Source organism: Labrus bergylta, chromosome 12 (assembly GCF_963930695.1).
Source record: "Labrus bergylta chromosome 12, fLabBer1.1, whole genome shotgun sequence".
Lineage (NCBI taxonomy): Eukaryota > Metazoa > Chordata > Actinopteri > Labriformes > Labridae > Labrus > Labrus bergylta.
Window position 1 is genome coordinate 20,822,115 of NC_089206.1, and position 11,059 is coordinate 20,833,173.

An 11,059-nucleotide genomic window follows, 5' to 3' on the forward strand; every position below is an offset into this window, starting at 1 on the left:
TCAGAATAATGCACCAAAATAAGTTCCAACGATTTAAATCCAGAGAAAGATTTCATCCATAACGATCCAACGACCGATTCAGAATCCTTTGGATGACGCCAATGACAGCCTTTGTTGAAAAGGAGGGGCCTCCCCCGTTCTGACAACCAATTGCATTCGACTGTTCTGATGACTGACATCTCTCGTAACCATGAAATTCTCTAAACTTGGACATTCTGCTTCTATCAATACTTTGAGGTGATTTCTTCATGCACACACGGAGGAGACTGATTTAAAGTACGAGTGGTTTTCAGAAATGCATTAAAATATTAATGAGGCAATATTTATACCAAGAGAGACGATGAGTTAGAATGCACCTATACACTTTTCTTCAGTTCTAATCTGATTTTTTTTATAAAGCTTTTTTTTTTACATCATAACTAATTTTTCTTGTTGGTGTTATTGTGTTAGGCTACACAAGCTGTAGTTAACCTGGCATTGCATTGTGCTGGCTTCACATACAAACAGGAAGCAGCAACAACTGTCAGGTTTTTTTTATTAAATATTTTAAACTCAAGTGTAAGAATTTAACTTTTGTTCATTTAGAAGGAGCTGTTCCATCTCGTCTGAACGTCGTCATGGAGACAAGTTGCAGACACATCTTACAGTTCAGTCTGAAGGTCTTCAAAGTGAGCTGAGAATGTTTGAAGTGCCCGACGATCTCCAATACATAAATTACTTCAATATCGGACCCGATACCGATATAGGATCTGATTGGTCTCATCTGTACTCTGAGTTATTTGGAGGGAACAAACAAATCTATGTAAAGTTAGACAATGAACACCCCCATGGAACTGGAATGGAACGATCCGTGTGCTTGACTGTGAGGGAGGGAGTCCGCAGAGGCGCTGACGAGGTCACCACTTAACCTAGAAACAGTTTCTTTAACAGAAAAGTTCCAAGGTGGATTTTTTTTTTTTTTTAATTCCACCATCAACTTGGTTCAATAAAAAACGGAGAACAGGTTCATGTGTGTCTTTAGGGAGAGAGGAAGGTTTCTCAAAATACGACAGAAAATTACACATTTACAAACACACACACACTTACAGAGGGCCTGAGTGTGTGTGTGTGTGTGTGTGTGTGTGTGTGTGTGTGTGTGTGTGTGTGTGTGTGTGTGTGTGTGTGTGTGTGTGCAGAGCTGGAGGTATACAAAGCAGCCATAAGCAGTAAACTTGTGTTTGGCGGTCTTCTACAAATGTTTATGGAGATATAAAGGGAAACACACTGAGAACTAATAATACACACTAAATTACAGTGTGCGCTCTTGTGTTTAGGAGAGGAGGGGTGGGGGGGGGGGGGTCTGAAATAGAAACGGCTCAGACTCGCTTTCCTGGACGTCGCTTCAACTTCGGCCAACAGACTTTTTTTCTCCAGCGGGGAAGTCTCCTGGGATGTCTCCGCGGTCCCAGTTTGGGATTGAAGTCAAACCCTGGAGATCCTCGTGCTTTCTGCGTGGGTTTAGACAACGCTTAGAGAAGTGTTGTAACATTTTGACACATACTCTTACTCAGTGAGACGTTCATATGGATATCAAACTCATTATTACCGCTGACGCCGGAAGTATCTTGTACAAGCTCTTCTACATCGCAGGTCACACCTACACATTTACACCCTGATGGTAGAGGCTGCTGTGTGCCGACAAAGCAGCAGGAACAACTTGGGAATAAGTATCCTGCCCAAGGACACATGTAGCATGTACATGTAGCTGCAGGAGCTGGGGATTGAACCCCTGACCTTCCAGTTAGTAGAAGACCCTACCAACTGAGTCACAGCTGCCCACAGGTTCAAGGTCCTCTCTCACAGAAAGACGAGATAAGCATCATCATCTTTTTATTTATGAAGCTCTCAGAGTTCCTCGAGTCACAACGAGGAAAATCTTCAGACAAGCTACAACACCTCCTCTAAAGGCGGTGAACTTTGACCTTTTGGGCGTTCTAGAAACATGTTTTAAGTTAAGACCTCCTCACATCCGTGTAGATTTATGAACGTGGTGAAGTTAAAGGAAATGACGGTGGTGTTGCGTGTGCAGATAGAGGGGCTGTAAATATTTTGTCAGAGCAAATTAAGACGGAGACAAGGAAGAGACCACTTCTTCTAACATTTATCTGTGAAAGGAGCGAGTACAAAAACTCAACAAACACCTGCTGGCTACACAAATACGCACACACACACACACACACACACACACACACACACACACACACACACACACACACACACACACACACACACACACACACACACACACACACACACACAGGTATAGCGGTTGGACCAGTTTTGTGAATGGAGTTCAAGTTCACAGGTAAACATAGTGAGGGGGGCTGTGAGGAGGGCCTGGAGCTAATCGAGCCCTCTCTTGCTGACAGACCGGCTTCATACCAGGGTCAGCAGAGGGACGAGGGGGGTGAGGAAGGGGTGTGGGAGGGATTCCTGCACCCATCACTGCAACACCCGCAGGACAGGCTCCAGACCGAAGGTGCTGAATGATCCGCTCTCTGTTTCTGTGACAGGTTAAGGACGTCTGTCCTCACTCATCCGAGACGGTTTTTAAGGCATTTGCTCGCTGCCTTCAAAATAACACTCAGGAATCAGCACTTAAAGGAACAGTTCAACATTTCCGTTGAACAGTAATGCTGCCCCTCGAGGATCACTTAGCAGATAGGGGGGGAGATGATAATAATGGATCTTTAAGAATCACAGATTAGACCTTCTTATCGACAGAGGTGAGAACAGAAAGTCAAAAACTGAGTAACTATCAGATTCCAAACAACACTCTGGTGTCAAATAGGAAACCACAAAGAACATTCATGAACATATTAAGGAAAGGTCAGAGACACCAGAGGATCCTTGAGGTTTTTATGTTGCAGAATTACATTTTAGATGAATTGAAAAACAAATATAGCAAATACCCCAAATGTAAATTTTTCTGACGGTTGCATTGCCCGATGTGAATTAAAATCTTTGTATCAACCTTGAATGAAATTCAGTCCTCGTGTAAAATTAGCTTCTTTGTTTTTGTCATCTTTGGGCTAATGTCTCTCTGAAACGTGGAGGGTAGGGTAACGCCTGATTCACAGTGTGTCACAACCGATTTTCAAAACAAACCTTAAGTGTGTGGTGATTATTGTACTGATCCCTATCGGTCAGATTCTATAATATAAGATATTATAAGATAATCAAACATGTCTGATGATAACATTCCCAGTCGGGCTGCCTCCGACGGAATACATGCTATAGCCAATGAGAGAGCAGACCAGGAAGCATCATAAACAACTCACCTACAGTTCGAGCTGCACATTCTGTAAAGCTTTACAGCCAAGATTCCAACTGATTGTTTTTCTAGTTTTCTGTTTTTCGGTGCCAAACAGAACACGTGGCAGGACAGCCAGCTAACAATGTCGATTCTCCTCCGTATCTGTTAGTCTTGTCGAGTTTTTCTGGGAGATCTTGTGTGTTTGAAATCTGGCCCCGTCGTCTTGTGTGTGTGCTTTTGAGAGGATTAAAATGTTATAATGTGTGTAGCAGGACTTAGACGACTTTCTGCAGCCGCTAAACCTACTAAACAATGACACCGCTAACGATACAGGCAAAAGTTCTCAGTCTGTTTTGAATAATATCTGCAGGGATGTACACTCTGCTTCTCTCTCTCTCTCTCTCTCTCTCTCTCCCCCCTTCTCAGCCGTTGTATCAAACAGTACAGAGACGAGCTAACTGGCTGCTTTGTATCTGAGGGCTGCTGTGTGAACTGTCTGTGAAAACATACAGACTTCTCACCAGATGACCTCGACCCGCTGACAAAGTTGCATAATGCTGAAAACAGGCGAGCGGGGCGCTCTGTGGACAAGAGAGAGACGCCATTCTCCCTGTTTTGACTGACTGTTTTTTTTAAAGATTTATTTTGGGCTTTTCATGCCTTTAATGCAGAGAGAGGACAGTGGATAGAGAGAGTGGGGAATAACATGTGGAAGGGGGCCACGGGTGGAAGTGAACCCGGGCCTACCACTTGAGATGAGAGTCTCAATACATGGGACGCGCGCCCTAACCATTGCGCCACCAGCGCGCCCCGACTGACTGTTTTAAAGTGGAAAAAGTACAGATTATTGTTTTAATGCTTAGACTTGATGTAAGGAAGTCATACTTGTCAAAATGTTTTTGAGTGCTTATTGCAAAAGGAGAAAATAAATATTCCATAAAACACTGTAAGATGATTGGCAGACAGAGACAGGACATTCTCTTAAACATGTTAAAGTCTTAAACATCATATATCTGCTCCATGACTCCTCTGGTCATACGTATCAGGACATATTCATCTGATCATAAAGTCTGGAGGTCATTAACTGAAGATATGCACTCTACAGGTATCGTCTCTTTCATCCGGAGCGTAAAAGCAGAAGTCGGTTTTACCTTCAACATTAAAGCCATTGTTCAAAAGTAACTCTCACGATAAATATGAAATATTTAGTACTTTACTAAATATTTAATTCAGAGATCAAAGTTTTAGTTTTTATGCGGGGGAAGCTATAGGATAACGCTTCCCTCAGCAGAAGTTGAACTCAGCAGTGAATTAATGTCTGAAGTCAGGGCAGAGTTTCTGTTTTTAAAATCACTTTAGATCGACTCGGAGAACTGAAATAAGAGATGATCGCATTTTCTCCCCAAAACTCGTTTTCAGGACAGACTTCAGGGTCTCGAGGGGATATGACAGGAAATGTCACGGCTGCTTTTTTTTGTAATTATTGTAAAAGTGTTGACTCCACAGATATGAAGCACCAGGCACACACACACACACACACACACACACACACACACACACACACACACACACACACACACAGTTAGAACGTGTGTGTGTGTGTGTGTGTGTGTGTGTGTGTGTGTGTGTGTGTGTGTGTGTGTGTGTGTGTGTCTGTTTTCTCAAGACGTCAGGAGTGGTAGAACATCCTTTAAACAGCAACAATGAGACTAAATTGTTATGTATACAATGTACAGCTACACATTTAACAGGGCTTATGAGTGTGTGTGTGTGTGTGTGTGTGTGTGTGTGTGTGTGTGAGCATGAGCAGAGAGGAATGTTAACATCGTCCAGATGTGGGGAGGTGAGAGAGGGAGGCACGCCGCTTATTGGTGACTCACTGGAATTTGACACAGAACGACCATTTCCATTCACAGTTCTGTCGTCTCCTCGCCGTGTGCAGAGCTGCGCTGCAGAGTGACTCACAACTCCACTACAGGCTGCTGCACAACTAGACGCACAACAAGCAGACGCACAAAAAGCAGAAACACAACAAGCAGACACACAACAAGCAGACACACAAAAAGCAGAAACACAACAAGCATACACACAACAAGCAGACGCACAACAAGCAGACGCTCAACAAGCAGACACACAACAAGCAGAGACACAACAAGCATACACACAACAAGCAGACGCACAACAAGCAGACGCACAACAAGCAGACACACAACAAGCAGACGCACAACAAGCAGACACACAAAAAGCAGAAACACAACAAGCAGACACACAACAAGCAGACGCACAACAAGCAGACGCACAACAAGCAGACACAACAAGCAGAGACACAACAAGCAGACACACAACAAGCAGACACACAACAAGAGACACAACAAGCAGACGCACAACAAGCAGAGACACAACAAGCAAAGACACAACAAGCAGACACACAAGCAGAGACACAACAAGCAGAGACACAACAAGCAGACACACAACAAGCAGAGACACAACAAGCAGAGACACAACAAGACGCACAACAACAAGAAGTACAACAAGCAGAGATACAACAAGCAGACGCACAACAAGCAGAGACACAACAAGCAGACACACAAGCAGACACACAGGCAGAGACACAAGAGACACAGCAAGCAGACACACAACAAGCAGAGACACAACAAGCAGAGCCACAACAAGATGCACAACAACAAGATGCACAACAAGCAGACGCACAACAAGCAGACGCACAACAAGCAGACACAAAAAAAGCAGACACACAACAAGCAGAGACACAACAAGCAGACACACAACAAGCAGACACAAAACAAGCAGACACACAACAAGCAGACACAACAAGCGGACGCACAACAAGCAGACACAACAAGCAGACACACAACAAGCAGACACAAAACAAGCAGACACACAACAAGCAGACACAAAACAAGCAGACACACAACAAGCAGACACAACAAGCAGAGACACAACAAGCAAACACACAACAAGCAGACACACAACAAGCAGACACAACAAGCAGACGCACAACAAGCAGACACAAAACAAGCAGAGACACAACAAGCAGACGCACAACAAGCAGACGCACAACAAGCAGACACACAAGAAGCAGAGACACAACAAGCAGACACAACAAGCAGACACACAACAAGCAGACACACAACAAGAAGAGACACAACAAGCAGACACAACAAGCAGAGACACAACAAGCAGACACACAACAAGCAGACACACAACAAGAAGAGACACAACAAGCAGAGACACAACAAGCAGAGACACAACAAGAAGACGCACGACAACAAGACGCACGACAACAAGACGCACGACAACAAGAAGTACAACAAGCAGACGCACAACAAGCAGACACAACAAGCAGAGGCACAACAAGCAGAGGCACAACAAGCAGACACACAACAAGAAGTACAACAAGCAGACGCACAACAAGCAGACACAACAAGCAGAGGCACAACAAGCAGAGGCACAACAAGCAGACACACAACAAGAAGAGACACAACAAGCAGACGCACAACAAGCAGAGACACAACAAGCAGACACACAAGCAGAGACACAACAAGCAGAGACACAACAAGCAGAGACACAACAAGCAGAGACACAACAAGCAGACACACAAGCAGAGACACAACAAGCAGAGACACAACAAGCAGACACACAACAAGCAGAGACACAACAAGCAGACACACAAGCAGAGACACAACAAGAGACACAACAAGCAGACACACAACAAGCAGAGACACAACAAGCAGACGCACAACAAGCAGACACACAAGAAGCAGAGACACAGCAAGCAGACGCGCAACAAGCAGACGCGCAACAAGCAGACACACAAGAAGCAGAGACACAACAAGCAGACGCGCAACAAGCAGAGGCGCAACAAGCAGACGCGCAACAAGCAGACGCACAACAAGCAGAGGCACAACAAGCAGACGCACAACAAGCAGAGGCACAACAAGCAGACACACAACAAGCAGAGACACAACAAGCAGACACACAACAAACAGAGACACAACATCACCTCTGACAGGGCATATAGCCAGTCACAGGTAAGGATTTTTGGAGTGGCACCTTGGTTGGCCAATCAGATGTCTAGGGGGCCCATGCCACCCCTGAGGACATGCCCCTGGGACAACAAAGAAATAGCCCTGAAGCCGTGGTCATGGCTCTGCTCTTACTGCCGAGTACACATCAGCTGCTGTGGACCAGCGGAGACTGACCATACATTCATCTGCTGGAATTTAGCCGTCTCATCTCCCACACTTTAAAAAAAAAAAAAAAAAAAGAAACCTGGAAGCCAATTACAAACTAGGCCCAACAACCAGCAACTGGACCTCTTGTGAAGGGTCAACTTCGGCCGGGCAGTTTTTCTTTCAAACCAACATAAACTGGTTTCATTTGTTCAAAGGTAATATCTCCTGTGCACTCTTGTTTAGGCTGCGGTTGGGACAAGCCGTGAATCAGACTGTTTGTGATTTTAGGATTCGCAGCCTAGACGATACAAAGAAGTCCTAGTTTACTAAATGTACTTAAAAGTGATTGTATTTTTAGATTTAACAAATGTCACTTTTAACAGGACTTCTATGCCTTTGTTAGTATGTAAAGCAGAACAAAACTACTTGAAAATCCAACCTTTAAAATAGTTTAAAAGATCCTCTTTGCATCTTATTTTAGTCCTTCCAATCTAAATGTTTTGCCTTTTTGACCTTGATGTTCCCATCATCCATCATATGATTTTGTTTCTATATTCTTTAGACGAACTGACAAGACCCGGGACTCGACCTTTACTCTCGTAAAAAAAAGAGTTTGCATGTGACTTGATGAGGCTTGAGGATTCACGGGGTGTGGTGCAGCAGCGAGGACCTGGATCTGATGATGACTCTTTGGCTTTGTGAAATCGAGGTTCTCCATGTTTAAGTGAGTCAGAGTTCACAGAGTCGTATTTGTGTTTAAAACAAAAGGAACCAACCTCACTTTGTTTTGAGGACGAGATTTATGATTCATGAAGACCAGAAAAGCAAAGCGGCTCTCTTACTACAGAGAGAACTTTATGCAAGAACGTGTTCAAACGGCCACCGCACTGCTGTCCTGCTGCTGCTGACTCACTGCAGTTTGATGTTCTGCTCCAGCCAAACTCCATTTAACTTTGTGTGGGAGGGTTTTGTGGTCCTGCTCTACATCTGTGTCTCAGAGGGAAAATCCCCCCTCTGAGGAATTCATGCTAACTGGATGGTAAAAGTACAATCTCTGTCATGAGATGTGAGCACGCAAAAACCTCGTACAAAGCACAGAATAAAAGAGCTTCTTCAGGAGGCGAGTGGAGCTGGACCTATGGTGGACTTTATGATGAGTTCTGTGTGTTTTTGTATCTGGTGCTTAGAGGCGTGCAATTAAGAAAGGTTCATTTAGATACCTGAATCACAGTTAATCACAGTCATCTTCCAAATCAGTGTCTCCAGAGCGGCTAAACGCCCGGTGTTTACAGTGACCAGTTGAGTTTAAGGACTGGGACTGATTCTGATTCACTAAGGCTGACAGTGTGTGAGCCCTGAGAGGCCAGAAGACCCTGTGATTATAATATTTTTCTTTCTTGAGTTAATGACTTCAGAATAGATCCAGCGTGCTGAAATAAACATTATACATTAATGAATACGTTTCTTCAAACTTTTCAGGCTTAATTTATAGGTTTGATCGACAGGTCTTCAAGCTCATCAAAGCAACATTATGTAATAACTGTTTAAGTGCAATTTGGCAGCCACCAAAGGTTTCTGAGTTTTTGTCGTTAAACACATAGTCCTGATACGATCCCCATCACAGACAACGTATCACAAGCAGAGGAGCGGTGACCTACCTCCTCTTAGTCTCAGCCGTTGTATCAAACAGTACAGAGATGGGCTAACTGGCTGCTTTGTAGCTGAAGGCTGCTGTGTGAACTAGCGCCGTAAAGACGTACACACTTCTCACCAGATGACCTCGACCCGCTGCTAAAGTTACATAGTGCTGAAAACAGTCGAGCTCCGTGGACATGGAAGAGACGCCATTCTCCCTGTTTTGACTATTTTACGGTGGAAAAGTTACAGATTGTTGCTCTGTCACTCTCTTTTTGTTCTTAGCTTCGTCCGACAGCATTCTCTTCCATCTCTTATCCTCAGTATCTAACAGTATAACGACGGGCTAACTGGCTAGTGTTTTAAAGCCGTACACACTTCTCATAAGAGAACCAACGCCCACTGCCAGACTTACATCCTGCGACAGTATAAACAGGCAACCGGGGCCAATCTGTGGACATGGGATAGACATCATTTACCCTGTTGAACGTTTTTGTACGACCAGATTGACTACTAGTATGTTGCTTCAGAGTCAGCAGTTTGGTTTGCCGCTTGTATTTCCCATCAAGGTTTTCCCCCTTCTTGAATGTTTTAAAAACATTTCTTCACAAACTTCTGAGTCTTATCACCAAATCTGCACGCATGTGTTACAGTAAATCTATCACTCTGTCTTTCATTAATCACATCACAACACGTAGAAAGGTGATTTTAGGGCATTCAATATGAAACATTAGCTGTCCTTAATGTTTCACAGAAGAGTTGGATTATCAGAGAGGGCCTTGCCTGTTATGGCTCAGAGTTTCTGGGCTGGCTGTCGGTGAATGTTTCCTCAAACAGCCCTCACAGGTTCAGAGCACAAACTGTTGTTCACCAAGCTAACATCCCAACAGAGCACAACTCTGATTAAAAACACATTTCTGGAACCATGGACTCACCAACTGAAGTAACAGGGAAGACTGTGGTGCTGGAGAAAGACTGTTGGAGTGTTAGTCATGTAAAGGGTTCATCCTCTGGGGAGCTTAAGTGTGGTCACTTAATTCTCTGCAATCTGGTGTTTAGATTTCACATACTTCTGGCCCTAAATGTCCTGATGATGGACAAACATTCGACTTCATCAGGGGGGCAAATGATTATATATTGTACTCAAACATGGGGCAATTTAGTCATGACCAGTGTTGAGATACTCATGAAAAAGACAGTCATCTTAAAAGTTGTGGAACTCTTTTGGACAGACCTCTGTCAGAATTTGTCACTTTACCAATTTATTTTGTATTATGTGTAAAATTCTTAGTTAGTTTTGGCTGCATTGCACGCCTTGTCAGATACAGGGAAACTGCCACTCTGGCGACAGATGGACACAAGCTCCACAGCTCAAACAGAACGCCGATAGTTGGTGCTAACAGGGCCATCAAACTGGGAGACGGTCAGCCTCAAGTAGCTGGACCCAGCAGAAAATTTCATCCAGATATAGTTCATGGAGAAAAAAGAACCAGTGATCAACCCAGCGCTGTGCACCTCAAGATGTGTTATAACATGCAGCAGTATGACTCTTCTTCAACCTCCCCAAAAAGAATCTCCCTCCACTGGCTCCCAGTTACTAATCGAATCAGATTTAAAACTCTGTTGCTCGCTAAAACAGCGACAACATCGTCTCGTCCTTACTTTAACTCTCTGATCCAGGTCTACACTCCCTCCTGCCCACTACGCTCTGCCAATGAAACGTGTCTGATCCAACCTTCACAACAGGGTCCTAAGTCTCTGACTACACTCTTCTCCTCTGCCGCCCCCCGGTGGTGGAATGAACTTCCAAACTCCATTCAATCTGCAGAGTCCCTCTGCACCTTTAAGAAAAAGCTAAAGACCCAGCTCTGTATGAACACCTACGGCCTTCATGATGATGACTTAAAGCTGTTTGTTTGCACTTCCTGATATTGTT

General features: G+C 44.2%; 1 protein-coding gene across 1 annotated transcript; it reads right to left on the reverse strand.

Moving 5' to 3' along the window:
- Positions 1 to 5,256: 5,256 nt before the first annotated feature.
- LOC136181055 (keratin-associated protein 4-3-like) lies at positions 5,257 to 6,632 on the reverse strand (the record flags this gene model as incomplete). Its single annotated transcript, XM_065961191.1, has 3 exons — positions 5,257 to 5,285; positions 5,897 to 5,947; positions 6,536 to 6,632. Coding segments are annotated over 3 exons (177 nt in total), but the record flags the coding sequence as incomplete, so codon positions are not given.
- Positions 6,633 to 11,059: the final 4,427 nt, after the last annotated feature.